Source organism: Loxodonta africana, chromosome 4 (genome assembly GCF_030014295.1).
Source record: "Loxodonta africana isolate mLoxAfr1 chromosome 4, mLoxAfr1.hap2, whole genome shotgun sequence".
Lineage (NCBI taxonomy): Eukaryota > Metazoa > Chordata > Mammalia > Proboscidea > Elephantidae > Loxodonta > Loxodonta africana.
Window position 1 is genome coordinate 53,367,987 of NC_087345.1, and position 18,303 is coordinate 53,386,289.

At 36.0% G+C, this 18,303-nt stretch overlaps 1 protein-coding gene across 1 annotated transcript in view; it reads right to left on the minus strand.

The window, feature by feature from the left end:
- The window catches only part of ACSS3 (acyl-CoA synthetase short chain family member 3), a 180,286-nt gene that overhangs the window by 25,577 nt on the left and 136,406 nt on the right, over positions 1-18,303 (minus strand). Inside the window, exons 10-11 of the mRNA XM_003405601.4 lie at positions 9,752-9,847; positions 5,977-6,040 (exon numbers count right to left, since the gene is read on the minus strand). Coding sequence (XP_003405649.2) covers positions 5,977-6,040; positions 9,752-9,847 — 160 coding nt within the window. The remainder of the gene's footprint in view (positions 1-5,976; positions 6,041-9,751; positions 9,848-18,303) is intronic.

Below are 18,303 nucleotides of genomic sequence, written 5' to 3' on the forward strand. Positions count from 1 at the left end.
GATAACTAGAAGTCACAGTAATAGGATGAAAATCAAATATGAGGGATGAAGAAGAGAGAGAATCAAAGTTGTCTCTAAGCTTTCCAGTCTAGAACAATGATGATGCCAACAAAAAAAAAAGGACAAAAGCAGTAAAGCAATATTTTGGTGAGATGTGGCATATTGAGGTTTGGAGAAGTAGAAAGGAAATAGAGAGTTTGGTTTAAAGAGCCTCTGGGAACATAGGTGGAGCTATCTAATATTAATAAAGGTTTTATCTGAAAATCAGATAGGGTAAATATGTAGATATGTTAATCACGTGCAGCTAGCTAATCACTGAAAGGTTGGAAATCAGTGAGTGATCCTGGAAAAGAGTATGGAATAAGAAGGAAAAATCCAAGGCCAAAAAACATTATTAAAGTTGGGTTAAAGGAAGAATAGGACCATTACATAAAAATAAAGAGCGGGATTAGAGATGCATAGGCAAAATAAAGCAGTATTTTAAGAGCCCCAAGAACAGAGTGTTAATAATGACTGAGTGTTCAAAAAGGTAAATGGAAGTACAAATTTTATATGAAAGTGGATTCAACATAGGTCATGGGATTTAGTAATTAAGATGTTCTTGAGTATCCTCATAACTGCAATTTCAAGAGAGTGGAGAAGACAACAGCCAAAGCAGTTAAGGAGTAAATGAGAAATAAGTGAATGCAGTAAGGTTATATTACATTTTAAAAATATGTTGGTGACTGGAAGGGAAGATATAAGCAATGGTTTAATGTGGAAGGCAGGTTGATTTAGGGTGGGAAATATTTGAGTGGAAGCAGCCAGTGGAGGGACATTAGAAAACACCTCAGCAATCATTTGATTGATTGATTGATTCAATCATGCATTAATTCATGCATTAATTATTTTCTTCATTAGGTCTACGTTTGTTGGGTGCTTAGTATTCCTCAGTCACTGTGCTAGGCATTGATAATACAAAAATATGAACTGAGGTCTCAGAATCATAGAAATCCTGGCATATTGGAAACTATAAGAAATTCAGTAGTTTTAGAGGAAAGATTGGGAGGATGACTATTGCAAATGGTGCCTACTCCATTAAGTTAATAAAATAACATCAAAATATCAATATTCAAGGCATAGGGTAAAAGTAGCCTAGTTTTTTATTAGCGAGTTTTACAGTACGTAATTACCAATTGCCAGGTGATCTGCATACATTGCCTATGGTAACAGATATAGATTGAAGAGATAACTCCTCTTCCCTGGAGAATTCTGGAGTTCCATCTCAACTTTACACTCTCAATACTTTCTATGGGGTCCTTACGCTTTATCTGAGATTTTCATATGAAGCCAGCTTTTACCTCTCCAGAAGAGACTGACAAGGCTGTAATTTTTTTCTCTCTGGGCAGACAAAAGATTGGGTAATAAATCTGAGTTCTAGCTGCAAGATCACTACTGACGTTTAGTTTTCTATATCTAAAAGGAGGATCGTATCTGTCCCACTATCTATCTCATAGTGTTGATGTGAGGCTAACAGAAAAAAAACAGAAGATGAACTAAAATCTCTATATGAGACTTTAGAAAGGAAAGAGATTGAAATTACATAATACACTTGCTTTTACTCAAAGGATAGCCCGATGAAAAGAATTGTGTCCTGACCCTCTCCCAAGACAGTATGCCTGATCCACTCCTGCAAAGCTGTAAAGATGTGAACAAATATCATTAAGGGCTGGGAGTTCAACATCTGGAGGACGAGAAATTGGCAGGCACTAGAGTAAAAGCCATTTCAGACAATACCATTCAGCTGTCGCCCACCCACCACTGCCTGCAGGGTACAAGTCAGAGGAACACAGCAAGGAGGGGACAAGCTACACAACCAATAGGAACAAAGGACTGCGTCAGAAAAAAATGTAAATCCACCAGAGAAGAAGAGTCAGACCTATGGCTTTAATAACAGTGAGCACTGTGATACTGAGGGAAGCAGCTGCAGTTAAAATTTTCTTTTATGTCCTGCTTTCTGGTGCCTGGAAATTACCAACTGATAGTTTTATTTCCGCAATTTGGAACTTTGGATACAATTATAGGTGCACCTTCTAAAAGTCATGAACATTTTGTATTCATAACAATTTAGGTACCATAACTTTCCTACTGAATTAACTGCCTGGAGTAGGTTTCAGAATCAAAGAGATTTTCTAATATCCATGCAGACATGAAGAGTTCTATTCTACTAGAAAGGTGAATCTTATGAATACAAGAAACTAGTAAAATTGCACGATTTGTGCTTATTGCATCCTAGTGCACTGAGTAGTTTAGAAATCACTAACATGTCTACCTTTTACTTAAGAGATTCCAAGGTAAGCAAAACAGTGACTTCCAGAAAGGATGTGGAAAAATGAATTGGATCACAATACTTAATTTCCACATGTCACTATTCCTGATTTTGGGGTCAACAATCTTAATATGGTACAATGAATCATTACATTTAGAATCTTACATGGGGTGGATATAGGATTATAGTTTTATATTAAAAAACAAAACGAAACCTGCCAGAGTATAGTTTCCGACTTATTTATACTATTCATAACAGATTTTATAGTAAAACCAGAAGCTGTAACTACACCAAAAAACAAACAAAAAGTGGAGGCTTGAAAGAAAAAGTTACTATTTCCTTACTGACTTATTTAAATATAGGCTGAGCCCCATATATTTTAAATATCTCATGCAAATTTCTCCTCTATTTTTATAATTACTACAGCTATGATTAGTGAACATAAATGATACTAGGGAGTATTCCTCTTTCAAAGAGTATTCTACATAGTGATTATACAAAGCAATAAAGAAAAGCATGAGCATAAATAAGGGCATAAATTATTCAGAAGAAAGGATATTTATCTCTTTGGTGGTGGTCACTCCCAGACGTGGTTTTTGATGGCAGTTTAGCTTTAAGCCCTTCATGGATTTAAGTTATTCTCACTGGTGTTTCACCCCATATCCTTTCAAAGTTGATAAAATATGATCACACCCTATGTAATCTACAACTTTTTTTCCAGAAAAAAAAAATTATCATTTTGCTTTTGAAATGATTTGGCAAGAAGCCACATATTCAGTTGACCGTGGGTTATTATTTATCAGTAATCACTGTGCAAGTTCAGGAATCATGGGAAGTAAGACATACAATTGAAAAATTACTTGCAAATAAAATGAAAAATTTATGGAGGCTCAATTTGATCATGACGTTGTTATGCTAAATATTAGAGATATTTATTTAAATATGCATTCATTTTGATCCTAAATTTCTTATATTGGCAAGGTCAATACATTTAAAAATGTTTCAGTCCCAGATAAGTTGTAGACTCTGAGCCTGTGTGCCTAATAAAACACCTTCTACAAGCCACCAAATGGTTCTGGGGGCCCATCCAGATGGTCCCTGGAACAGACTTGCTTTCAGATCATAGTCTTTCTTTAGAATGTGACCTACATGGAAAGAATGAATATCTCTCAAATTACATACTTTTATTTTTTAACTACAGTAAATTTTTTTGTATTAAGTCAATGTCTGCTTTCTCCACCTCCTTAGTTCAATTAAAATATTTATTATGTCCTTCTAAAAAGCACTCCTTGGCATTTTTCCATTTTAAGTGAAGGATGTATCTCCTCAAGGCACTCAGAACAGCTGAACAGTTATGGACCAACATAAACAAGTTTTACTGATAGAAGTTAAACATAAAAACAGCCTGCAGGAAGCCACTGGGGTCAGTGAATAATTTTCAGATTGATGAAGTTAGCATGGAATGGTTACTGGGGATGTGTGTTTTAAAGGGATATGGACATAGGAAATACTTGCTTTTACAGATAAAAATAAGTTCCAGAAAGATTTCAAAAACAGTGCCATTAAGAAAAGAGAGGCCTAGTTGATAAATTGTATTTCTGCCTTAATTTTCTAAAACAGCATTTATAATATTCTAAAATATACAGTTTCACTGCTAACCTAAAGGCAGAATCAGCGTCCCACATGTTATATTGTATTGCATCTCTAAGTGATACATAATACGATCTCAGAATCCAGGATCTTTACAGTAAAACTGCCTATTTAGGAATACACAAACCCAAACCAACCCCGTTGCCGCTGAGTCAATTTCGACGCACAGTGACCATATAGAACAGAACATAACTGCCCCATAGAGTTTCCAAGGAGCACCTGGTACATTCAAACTGCTGACCTTTTTGGTTAGCAGCTGTAGCACTTAACCACTATGCCACCAGAGTTTCCATTTAAGAATACAGAGGGAAGAAAATTATCCTGAATTGGTAACAAACTAAATTACAGAATTCTTTAAAGCAACAGTTGTGTTACTTTCATGTATCTTAATAACACTAATGGCAACAAGAAGAAATTATAGTTTATGTGTGATAGTGCTATATTTGATTATCTTCAAATGAATGTGGGGTGAAGCTACCGATAATTAAAGTGAAGGGCTTAAAATCAGGCTGGCTCAAATGCTATTATTGAGGTCTTGCAAAAGTTACTTTATAAAATATGTGACTTACTTATAGTCAAGGGGATATATAAAAATATATGCTGCTAGAGCAGTTTTAAAAGCTCTCAAACAGCATGTGCATACCTATGCAAAGTAAACATCCACACACAACCTTGTCCATATTATCAATTTCTTTAGGAAGTCCTACCCCTTGTTTTTGCCTCAACAGATCAAATTTTAAACATCTCTGTGTTAATATGAATTCTGATTCAGAGAAACATAAAGACAAATGGTTTATTCAATACTTAATGCTTCCATCTTGTTGGACATTTTATCTTAAATTGAAAAATTTTTAAAAGTAATCTATTGCTTATCATGATTACTGATAACATAAGAATATGAGAATTGTATCAGACTGTGTATCTTTACCTTTTGGTAAAGTCACTGTATTACTACCTAAAGAAATGAATTACTTTACTTTTTGGCTACTGTTTCTCATTTAGCTTTCAAAGATTTTTAAATGTTTTGTTAACCTGAGGCAATCTTATACCAATCAGAGAATGGAAGATAATAACAGTTCTTTTAACTTCTAATTGTAATAAATAGGAAAACAAATCTTTTCTAAGACCTGTCATATAATATTATTTATTTATAGCAAATTACTCTAAAAAAGTCTACTACTTAAATTATGTCGGTAAAGACCATTATCATGTTAATCAGATCCACTTACTATTATTAAAATGTTACATACTGTGGATCTCCCAACTTAATAAACTTATATTTCTCCTTCTCCCAGATCAACAATTTTAAAATATGGATTTAATCAAAGTAAATTGAAATATTTTCACTTTAAATTTTAGCACTTTTTAAAAATCAAACTAGCAATAATGAAAGCTGATAATGCATCTGGTGTTTGGTGAGTCAGGGAATTTATATTCTGCTACTTTTTGACCTATTAATAGTCCTTCTTTTTTTTTTTCTAGATATATATTTGATGCTAAAGCAATTATCCAAAAAGGTGAAAAGGACAATGCAAAAAGATGTTCCCTACAGCGTTATTTATAATCATTAAAAAACAAAAAACTAACAGGCCTGTAATGGGGATAAAGTATTTTTAAGGAGAACAATGCTTAAGAATGCTCATGAGACACAGTTAAGGGAAAGCAGCAATACATGAAATTGAATCAACAGTATTATTTCAACAATGTAAAATGCTTGGCAAAAAGTGGAAAGTCATATATACCATAAAATTATGCAAATAATACCTAGATGTAAAAGTTACTCTTATCATCTATACATTACTTACAGAGATGCAAGGTTTATCTTTTTAAAATTGTTCCCTAAAATATGTGCTACTTTATATGATGTCTGTGTTTAAATTATAGTAGAGATGGCAGGATTGACAAATAATAGAGGAGCTTATCATGCAACCTCTTCAATAGTATTATGACTATAATTTTTTTTAGCATGACATGCCAATATTTGCCCTTTAAATAGTAGTAGTACAGGTTTTGCTTACTTTACCACAATATTTCCTAAGTACCGAGCCTTCAGTTTTTGCATGTTGTCGTCCAAAATCATAACTGTAAAGTTAAATAAATAAATAAATAAAAATGCATAATTTAAAGCTTAAAGGTATTTTCATATTTTCTAAGTCAACCTTCAAAAAAATCTCACTTTAACAAGGCTTGTTGAATTCCTGTGAGACATGAACATACAATATGAACAATCCAAAATCTTTTACAAAACATAAAAAGTACCTACACACTTTGGATTCCTGAAAGATAAGAAATTTATTTCAGAAGCTCTCTTAAATCAAAATTTCTTATTTCAAACATGGTGGTAATTTCAAGGTCTATGCTTATGTCCACGTAAAGGTTCCATTCTATTCTGTTAAGGACATTTTTTTAAAAATGCCAACTTTTCAAAAGGAAAGGAAACAAACAAAGCTTTAAAATATACCTGCAACAATTTTGCAAGCACTAACAATGAAGCATTGAAAAGCCTAGAAAACCACTTACTTGGATTTAAGCCTTAATCCTCACTTATGGCTCTGAAAGTTCAATTTAATCTACCCAGATATGATCCCAATGTTTTCTATGCTACACAGAGAAAATCCTGAAACACTTTATTTAGGAGATCAAGGCTTTTCTCTATGTTCGATACTCTTAGTGCATACTGAATATGACGGTAAATTGTCTTCTAAGCGCTAATTGATCCTTTATATGACTTCATCCATTCAGATAATTCTGCTGTAAAAAGCTATGAGAAAAGAAGACAAGAATACCCTCCCCCAGAAAACAATTGTTTTGTGCCCTTCTTTGTATTTCCAGAGATCTTTGTTTTAAAACTCTATTTTGAGATCTGTCTATATGGAAACCCTGGTGGTGTAGTGGTTAAGTGCTATGGCTGCTAACCAAAGGGTCGGCAGTTGGAATCTGCCAGGTGCTCCTTGGAAACTCTGTGGGGCAGTTCTACTCTGTCCTATAGGGTCGCTAAGAGTTGGAAGCAACTCGATGGCAGTGGGTTTTTGGGTCTATATGGGATCAAATTGACTACAACAACTTCAAAAATTAGATAGGAACCTTAGGGGGCAGTGATTTTATGTTAACGGTGGAGGAACAACTCAGAAAAGGAGGGTGAGAATGGCTGCACAACTTGAAGAACGCAATAAGCGATGTCACTGAACTGTACCTGTACAAACTGTTGACTTGGTGTATGTTTTACTGTGTATATTCTCAACAGCAACAGCAATGAAAAAGAAAATAAATTATTTTTTTAAAAACTCTATTTTGACAATTATTAGCTATGTTGGAATCTTCTCTCACTGAGTTCCTTAAAGGTGGAAGCCATGCTTAATTTATCTTTGTTTCCCCAGATCCGGGTACAGTGGCCAACTTACCAGCTATGTGCCACTAAGCATTTTCTAGTACCTTTTCAGCTTCCCTGTCTACAAAATAGGAATAATTCTTTTTTCACAGTGCTGGTATAAGAATTACTTGGGAAAAGAAAGTATATAAAGTGGCAAGCCTACAAAAGATACCCAATGAATGTAAATTAATATTATATCATGTTTAATGTTTTTTTCATACAAAGAGGTTTTTCTTTTTTTTTTCCCCCAAAGCTTACAGCTATTCCTTATAAATTGATAATAAATTATGGTTTTGAATCTCTGAATTACCACAAAACATATAAAAAACACAAATCATAAAGCCACTGCTCCCGTAGTTATAGTTTAGTGCTAATATTTTATCTGTGCTGTCTGTAAGCCAATGGCTTTCAGACAATGAGACACTTCTGTACTGAAGTGCCATGACGAATCAAAGTGTAACTCTTTCTTATAACGATATAAAAATGTTACTGAACTACTAAAAGGAAATGTGCTTAACATTTCCTACAATTAGCCCTAAAATGTCTCAACACAAAAGCAATTTTGCCGGTAAAATCAGCAGGGATGACAGAGCTGTTCAAACAAAGAATTTCACAAAAGCTGGGTTCACCTATCCATGACCATGGCAGAGAAGTCACAGGCTTCACAGAATACCTATGTCTGTCCTTAAAAAAAAAAAAAAAGTGTCTCTGTATAAATATACTTGCTAGGCTAAACTAAACACCTATGTTTTCTTAATCATTGTCCCAGAAGGAATTTTTTTTTTTAAGAGATGCAAAAGAGAAATCTCTAAATTTGATAATTTACGTGAAAATCAAAATCTTTGTTAGGAATTACATTCTGTCCCCCAAAGGTGAGTTTCCATAATAAATCTACTAGGCTAAATTGTGTGACCTTATGCAAATATCGTAACCTCTGTGCCTCATTTTCTCATCTGTAAGATGAACGTATGAGTCTAAATCAAGTTAGTCCCTTTGGTTTCTCTGAAATATCAGTAGCAACACCAGGTAACATTTAGGTCACTCTTTCTCCTGGCAGGCATTATGTTAATGCTTCCTTGTGTTACATCACAACAGCCCACCCAGTGCATAACAGTCCTAAAAAAGCCCAGTAACCCAGTGCCCTCAAGTCGATTCCGACTCAATAGCGACCCTATAGGACGGAGTAGAACTGCCCCATAGAGTTTCCAAGGAGTGCCTGGTGGATTCGAACTGCCGACCCTTTGGTTAGCAGCTGTAGCACTTAACCACTATGCCACCAGGGGTTCCAGCCCTAAAAAGAATATAGAATTATTATTCCTATTTAGAAATATGTATTTGGTAAGTTAGATGATTTGTATAAGTTTATATACTGAGTAGAGTCCAAGAGAAATTATTTAACTGTTACACATACTAGCATAAATGTAAAAATAAATATTGAAAGGCTATTTTATATCTCTTTGTCATATACAGCCAGCATAAATGAAATGACTTTTCTTTTCAGAACCCTTACTCTTAATTTTTTGCCAACAAGTCTCAAAGGCCTTATCATCGCTCCTAAATTAAAAGGTAGTATAAGTAATGGAAAAAAAATACAGCTTTTGTAGTGGAAATGAGCGAACAAAACACAATGATTTGCACTGCCCTCCAGACCTAACCAGCTGTGTTACCTTAAGAAAAAAAAAAACAGAGTAGAACTGCCCCATAGAGTTTCCAAGGAGCGCCTGGTGGATTTGAATTTCCAACCCTTTGGTTACCAGCCATAGCACTTAACCACCACACCACCAGGGTTTCCTACCTTAAGAAAGTTACTTAAAACCAAACCCAAACCAAACCTCCTGACCCTGAGGCCATTCTGATTCAAAGCGACCGTTCTTTCGTTCGGAGCAGGGTAGAACTGCCCTATAGGGTTTTGAAGGCTTTAAATCTTTTGTGGAAGAAGACTGCCACATCTTTCTCCTGCAGAGCAGATGGTGGATTTGAAATGCAGACCTTTTGGTTAGAAGTTGAGTGCTTTAATCACTACACCACTCTCTAAAATGTTAGTAATAGCTCTGAATTAAACACACTTCATCCTTTCCTGAAATGATATTTGTAAAGCACTCAGCACCCAGTAGGTAGGTGTTCCTTATGTATTAATTTCACACCCTATATTCTTTTTTATATTCTAAACTCGCCTTATAAATTATATTTCCACTGTTATGACAGCTTTTTGAAACATCTCCCTGGAGGTCCACAACCTTACTTTTGTTCAAATTGACTAATAGCAAAGTTCAATGCACTTATTTTTAATATTTATTTTTATTCAATCAAATTCCTGTTAAGCACCTCCACTTATATCCCAAGTGGTATGATAGGCACCAGACACAGGAAATTATCAAATACATTAACATTACGTATTTCAAATAACCAAGGCCATTTCTTACCATTGTATCCTGGAACACTTTTTCCTGCTTGCCCTGGTGGAGGTGTTTTAGAATTACCTAATCCAATGCATGAAGCTGTGATTGGGGATCCAGTCTCTGGGGAAAGAAATATTATTTATTATTTAATGTTGCGACTTGGAGTCATAATGATTTCTTCAGTACATCCCCGCCCCACCCCCCAGTTTGTTACAGAATTTAATTAACATTAAACATAGATGAATAGTGGAAAAATATTATTTAGAAGTAACAATTTGGTAAATTACACTTTATTATATATATATAATATATATATATATTTTAATTTAAAGATACCTGTTCAGAATAATTTGTGTAGAAGTGTTTCTCCTAAAGAAAAGAAAGGCCACTCCATTGTTCTCAGCTGTAGAGAAGTAGGCTTGAAGAAAGGGGAATTACATGACCGCAAGGCATTTACAACACACAATAAAGCCCGATCACTACAAAAGATGTTTTCTCTGGACTTGCCTACAGGTATTTTGTTTCTCATTGCAAATAACATCCCTGTGAAAAAAAGTTTCTATTATTTGTAGTTTCTTTGCTGGAATCAGTGACCCAAATATGTTTAACCATAAACTTATCCACAATTAGCTTCCATTGATTACTAGAAATGTTACTTTTGTTTTCTTGATTTTAGTGAATGGTGACTGAAAGGTCGGTGGCTTAAACCCACCAGCCACTTCATGGGAGAAAGGCGTGGCAGTGCTTCTGTAAGATTACAGCCTTGGAAACCCGATGGGGCAGTTCTATTCCGTCCTGTAGGGTACCTATGAGTCGGAATCCACACAATGGCACTGAGTTTGGTTTTTGTTTTTTTTTTGCCTAATGTTATTAATACAAACATACCCATACATACACCCAAGGGATTAATCGCCAAACTAATGCGATTCAAAGTAATCTAAAAAACTAAGAACATATATATCTTCTTAAGTACTCAGAATGCATTCCATCCACTGTGATCTCTACCATAATTTATCATATATTGATATTGCTTTAGAATGATAGGCAGAACTCATTACTGTTCTTTACCTTCCACAGTAGTTCAGTTTATTATTTGCATTTTATGGATGGTGGCTCAGCTGGCAACAATAACAGAAGATGGACTCATGGCCATTAAAACACAGTTCCTAAGTCATAGTCCAGAGCTTAAGAAGCTAAGCCAGATGGTCACCGCTGAGGATAATCAGCAAGTAATCAGAGCAGATATTTCTGACGCTTAACCAAGAGTTCTCAAATATTTCATGTCATGACCAAATAATGGGAAAGTATTTTATGAAATGGCATTCCATAAAGCCATGCAATACTCCTGCCTACCCCTTGCATGTGCACCCAAACACATGCACAAGTACACACATGTGCACATGCACACACATGCACACACATGCGTGCACACACAAACACAATGCAAGTAACAGAGCAGAGGTGATGACAGAGAGCAACCCTGTAGAATGATATGCTTAGAGAAAGGTACACGGAAGGAAAAAATGGTGATAACAGAAACAGAGGTTGCTAGTACACGTTAAGATAACCCCTTCAAGATGCTTCTGTTCCTCCTGACTTGGTGGGAAATAGCTGTTAAAGTAAATCTGTTATTTTAAGAGTATACCTGTTCAAGCTTAGTTTATCAATAGGGGCACTGCAATCAACTGTTCAAGCTCTAATATGCTAAGTAAGGCTTTGGAAAACTGTCAACAGATGGTTCTAGCACCTAACAATGATCACCTGCCTCCTAAAGCTAAAACAAAAGCAAACAACAACAAAACTATAACTGTATCCTGCATCGTCTCCTCACTGTGGATTCTTACAAACAATGTCAGCATCTGTTCTTCCTATGCCATTGGGAGAAGGGGAGTATGGGAAGAGGCAGTGAGAGTAAAATCTAGTATTAAATAAAGACACAAGAAAGAATTACCAAAGCATTGTAAATATTTACTGCATAAGGAAACTGACATTTATATTTCTTGAGGCTCCTAAGCATCTTCGTATAGTGATTATGTATTTCCAATCTTTTATCCTTCAAATGTTATATTTTATGATTATAATGCAACTATGAGAAGCATATTTGTCTATATGATTAATTTGATTGATTTAAAGGACTTTAAAAAAGATTACTGTATTTTTACGAAAATAACTTGCACCTTCTACATTTGTTTGCCAAATGCTCCCACTCCCCGTAAGGTATTTTCATAAGTGTGCCATGGCAATTTTTTTTTCCCCCTCAGCAACATATAAAGAAAAAAAAAAAACAAAAAAACTCAGCATAGCACACTTACGAAAATACCTCGAGGGGGTAGGTAAACCAAAAAACCAAATCCAGTGCCATCGAGTCGATTCCGACTCATAGCAACCCTATAGGACAGAGTAGAACTGCCCCACAGAGTTTCCAAGGAGGGGGTAGGTAGCAGTTGGCAAACAAAGGTAGAAGGCACATGTTATTTGCATAAAAATATCGTGGCCATTTAGGCAACTCGAAGTAGATAATATATTTATACTGTGGACCTTATTTTGATACTCATTTAGGGGACTAGAAAAAAACTATTGCTAGTGACACCCAGAGGGTAAAATTAGATAAAGTTGTAGTTCCTAGTATACCAAGCAAAATCTGGAACACAAGTTAGGATAAGGGTGGGCTGGGAAAAACCATAATAGCTCTTTATAGAAAATTTGGTTTTCTTTCACTATACCTCTGAACATGCTGGGACCCAAGGACTGATCCATTTGCTAGCCAGACTATAATTAACTGGCTAACAGTGATCTAGGGAGGCAGGAAATCCAGATGTCATATTGTGGCTGGGAAATAGCTACATTAAAAAAAAAAAAAAAAAAAAGCCAGAACACTCTCTTTGACGAAGGGAATCGAACACTTCATTTGGTGAAATCTTTACAAAGTTACCCACCCTTAGAAACATGAGATGCTCAGGAATTGACCAGCATAATTTCTCTGGATAAGGGGCAACCAGGAAGAAGGTGGCAGGGAGGTGAATGGTGTGGAGAATAAGCTACTCTGGTATGTTTATATTTATATTTATACCGAATTAGAAACTAGAGACTTCATCTTTTTTTTTCCCTCTCCCCACCTTAGGACAAATTTCATAGTGTCCTTACTGCCTCACTACACTTCATTGGATCATTGGGTTGTCACCTAAATGAATTTTCCTTAAAGTTCCTAACTCTGAAGGACAAAAAAGGTAAGAGAACTATTACATGAATTATTTTCTAATATGAATTATGCTATATACTGTGTTAAGTGCTTTTTCTTTATATTACTGTATTTCAAAACACAACACTACAGGGTGAAAAGAGAACATTCTTTTTACAGATAAAAAATACCAAGACCAAGAAGATGTAAACAATTTGTCCTAGCTCGTATAGCTCCTTCAAAGGAGAAGAAGGAACAGGTAAATCTACCACTTCTGAGGTTCTCATGAAGAAAACAGAATATAAGAAGGGAATAGAAATCACCCAGGCTGTGTCTCTATGCAGGAAGGAAAATCCTTGTGACAGTCAGCCCAGTCTCTCATAACTGCAAATGGAAGTGCCAGTGATAGAAATCACTTATTAGCAAATATTTATTGAGCAGCTATTATGTGCTAAATTCTGGTGTTAGAACTGGAGATGTAGCAATGCTAGTAGGGGAAAAAAACTAGGGGAGACAGTCAATAAACCACATGCTGTTGTTAGATGACATCAAGTCAGTTCTGACTCAGAGACATTGTGTACAACAAAACGAAACACTGCCCGGTCTTGTGCCATCTTCATGATTATTGCTATTGTTTGAGCCCATTGTTGTAGCTACTGTGTCAATGCACCTCATTGAGAATCTTCCTTTTTTTTGCAGACCCTCTTTCTACCTTACTAAGCATGATGTCCTTCTCCAAGGACTGGTCCTTCCTTATAACATGTAAAAATTAAATGAGACAAAGTCTTGCCATTCTTGTTTCCAAGGAGCACTCTGGCTGTACTTCTTCCAAGACAGACTTGGTCATTCTTCTGGCAGGACATGATATATTCAGTATTCTTCCCCAACACAATTCAAATGTGTCAAATCTTTTTCAGTCTTCCTTATTCATGGTCCAACTTTCACATGCATATGAGGAAACTAAAAATGCCATGGTTGGGTCAGGCACGCCATAGTCCTCAAAGTGACATCTTTACATTTTAACACTTGAAAGAGGTCTTTTGCAGCAGATTTGCCCAATGCAATGCATCCTTTGATTTCCTGACTGCTGCTTCTATGGGCATTGATTGTGGATACAAGTAAAATGAAATCCTTGACAACTCCAACCTTTTCTCCATTTATCATGATGTTGCCTTTTGCCCTAGTTATGAGGATTTTTGTTTTCTTTATATTGAGGTGTAATCCACGCCGAAGGCCACAGTCTCTGATCTTCATCAGTAAGTGTTTCAAAATCTCTTTGTTTTCAGCAACCAAGGCTGTGTCATCTGAATATTGCAAGATGTTAATGAGACTTCCTTCAATCCTAATGCCACATTCTTCTTCATATAGTCCAGCTTTTCAGATTATTTGCTCAGCATACAGATTGAATAAGTATAGTGAAATGATACAACCCTGACTTTATCTTTCCTGACTTTAAACCATGCAGTATCCCCTTGCTCTGTTCAAGCAACTGCCTCTTAGTCTATATACAGGTTCCTCATGAGCACAATAAAGTATTCTGGAATTCCCACTCTTCACAATGTTATTCATAATATGTTATGATTCACACACTCAAATGCCTTTGCAAAATCAATAAAACACAAGTAAATATATTTCTGGTGTTCTCTGCTTTTAGCCAAAATCCATCTGACATCAGCAATGATATCCCTTGTACCACTTCCTGTTCAGAATCCAGCTTGAATTTCTGGCAGTTTCCTGAGGATATGCTGCTGCAGCCATTTTTTAATTTTCCTGAACAAAATTTTAATTACATGTAATATTAATATATCACTATGTTGATAATTTCCACATTCTGTTTGATCATCTTTCTTTGGAATGGGTACAAATATGGATCTCTTCCAGTTGCTAGGCCAGGGAGCTGTCTTCATAATTTCTTGGCATAGATGAGTAAGCACCTCCAGTGCTGCATCTGTTTGTTGAAAGATTTTAATTGGTATTCCACCAATTCTGGGAGCCTTGTTTTTTGCTAATGTCTTCAACACAGCTTGGACTTATTCCTACAATACCATTGGTTCTTGATCCTATACTACCTCCTAAAATGGTTGAATGTTGAACAATTCTTTCTGGTACAGTGACTCCACGTATTCCTTACATCTTCTTTTGATACTTCCTGCATTGTTTAATATTTTGCCCATAGAGTTCTTCCATATTGCAACTCGAGGCTTTAATTTTTCTTCAGTTCTTTCAGCTTGAGAAATGCCAAGCGTGTTCTTCCCTTTTGATTTTCTTACTACAGATTTGCAAATTTCATTACAATACTTTATTTTCTTGAGCTGTTCTTTAATCTTCTGTTTAGCTATTTTACTTCAACATTTTTTCCATTCGCTTTAGCTAGTCTGTTTAAGAGCAAGTTTGAGTCTCTTCTGACATCCATTTTGGCATTTTCTTTCTTTCTTGTCTTTTTAATGATCTTTTGCTTTCTTCATGTATAATGTCCTTGATGTCATCCCACAATTTGTCTGGTCTTCAGTCATTAATGTTCAATGCTTCAAATCTATTCTCGGGATGTTCTCTAAATTTGGGTGGGATATACTCAAGCTCATATTTTGGCTGTCGATGACTTGTTCTAATTTTCTTCAGCTTCAATTTGAGCTTGCGTATGACCAATTTATGGTCATCAATGGGTGGTCAGTTCATAGTCAGATCATGTGTCTGTCAGTTTGTTTTAAGAGGGTGGCTTCTGTATTGCTATGGTGCTGGAAACTATGCCACAAGTATTTCAGATTCAGTAAGGTCACCCAGGGTGGACAGATTTCAGCAGAGGTTCAGACCAAGACACACTAAGAAGAAGGATCTGGCGGTCTACTTCTGAAAAAATTGGCCAGTGCAAATCTCATGAATAATAGTGGGACATTCTCTGATATAGTATAAGAGGATGAGCCCCTCAGGTTGGAAGGCACTCAAAATACTCCTGGGGAAGATCTGTCTCTTCAAAGCAGGGAATAATGATTTTGAGACCTCCATTTGTTGATGAGGCACAACTCAAACTGAAAGAAATAGCTGCAAACTTCCATTGATAGTTGGAGCATGGGATGTATGAATCATGAATCTAGGAAAATTGGAAATCATCAAAAATGAAACAGAACACATAAAGACCTATATCCTAGGCATTAGTGAGCTGAAATGGACTGGTATTGGCCATTTTGAATCCGACAATCATATGGTCTACTATGCCAGAAATGAAAAATTGAAGAGGATTGTCATCACATTTATCATCAAAAAGAACATTTCAAGATCTATCTTAAAGCACAACATTGTCACTTATATCCATATGCCCACAAAGACCAGTTAATATGACTATTATTCAAATTTATGCACCAACTGCTAAGGCCAAAGATGAGGAAATTGAAGTTTTTTTTACCAAGTTCAATAGTCTGAAATTGACCAAACATGCAATCAAGACTCATTGATAATTACTGGTGATTGGAATGAGAAAGTTGGAAACAAAGATGAAGGATCAGTAGTTGGAAAACATGGTCTTGGTGATAGAAACAATGCAGGAGGTCACATGATAGAATTTTGCAAAACCAACAACTTCTTCATTGCAAATACCTTTTTCAACAACATAAATGGTGACTATACACATGTACCTCACTGGATGAAAAACATGGGAATCAAATTGACTATACTCGTGGAAAGAGATGATGGAAAACCTCAATATCCTCAGTCAGAACAAGGCCAGGGGCTGACTGTGGAACAGACCATAAACAACATACAAAAGTGAAATATATGACATATTAAAGAGTGATAAATGCTAAGAAAAAAAAAGTAGGTAGAATGAGAAACGATGGGAGGGTTGCAATTTTAGATTGCGTGGCCAGAAGAGAAAGCCTTGAGAAGTTGACATTGAGGAAAGGCCTGAAAGAAGTGAAGACATACGCATGCAGATATCTGTGGGAAGAGCACAACTAGGAGGAGGAAACCTCAAGTGCAAACGCCCTTGGGTAGGCTTATTTCTATAGGGTTTGAGTAGCAGCTGACAACCATAGGATTGAAGCAGAATGAATGAGAAAAATATTAGTAGGAAGTGAAGTCAGAGAAGTAGTGTGAAAAATCATGTAAGAGTACTTCGGAGTTATCATAAGGTCTTGCAGGCCAATGGGGGCTTTTGAAGAAAGGAGTTAACGGATCATAAATGTAGAATATAATTTATTTAAATATTAGAACATCATATAGGTTCTATGTCCAGCTTCATTTTCTTTGGGCTTTGAGAGAGATTTGTGAGAGGAAATTCATGGGCAGATAGAAGCTATATTAGAATAGTTTAGTTAATGATAGAGATCCCTGTGTCTCCCTGAGCATCAGGAGCCAATGCACACGAGAACAGGGAAAAAAAGTAGGACCCAGCTAGGTGGCAGATGGGAGTAGGGCCCCCCGCCCCACAAATGGTAATCGCTTTTATTCTATATTTCAATACAACATTTCTGAGAAGCAATTTGGAAATTCTTATAAAAATCTTAAAAAATGTACATATCCTTTAACCTGGTTACTCCACTTTTAGGAATATATACTAAGAAAATATTTGTTGCTGCTGTTGTTGTTAGGTGCCATCAAGTCAGCTCCAACTCACAGCAACACTATGTACAACAGAATGAAACACTGCCTGGTCCTGCGCCATCCTAAAAATCATTGTTATGCCTGACACCATTGTTGCAGCCACTGTGTCAATCCATCTCATTGAGGGTCTTCCTCTTTTTTGCTGACCCTCTACTTTACAAAGCATGATGTCTTTCTCCAGGAACTGGTCCCTCCTGATAACATGTCCAAAGCATGTGAGATGAAGTCTCACCATTCTTACCTTTAAGAAGCATTGTAGCTGTACTTCTTCCAGGACAGATTAGTTTGTTCTTCTAGCAGTCCATGGTATATTCAATATTCTTCACCAATACCATAATTCAAAGGCATCAATTCTTGTTTGGTCTTCCTTATTCATTGTCCAGCTTTCACGTGAATATGATGTAATTGCAAACACCATGGTTTGGGTCAGGTGCATCTTAGTCTTTGAAGTGACATCTTTGCTTTTTAACACTTTAAAGAGGTCTTTTGCAGCAGATTTGCCCAATGCAATTTGTTGTTTGATTTCTTGACTGCTGCTTCCATGGGTGTTGATTGTGGATCCAAGTAAAATGAAATCCTTGACAACTTCCATCTTTTCTCCATTTATCATGATGTTGCTTATTGGTCCAGTTGTGAGGATTTTTGCTTTCTTTATGTTGAAGTGTAATCCGTACTGAAGGTTGTGGTCTTTGAACTTCATCAGTCAGTGCTCCAAGTCCTCTTCACTTTCAGTAAGCAAGGTTATGTCATCTGCGTATTGCAGGTTGTTGTCGAGTCTCCCTCCAATCCTAATGCCACGTTT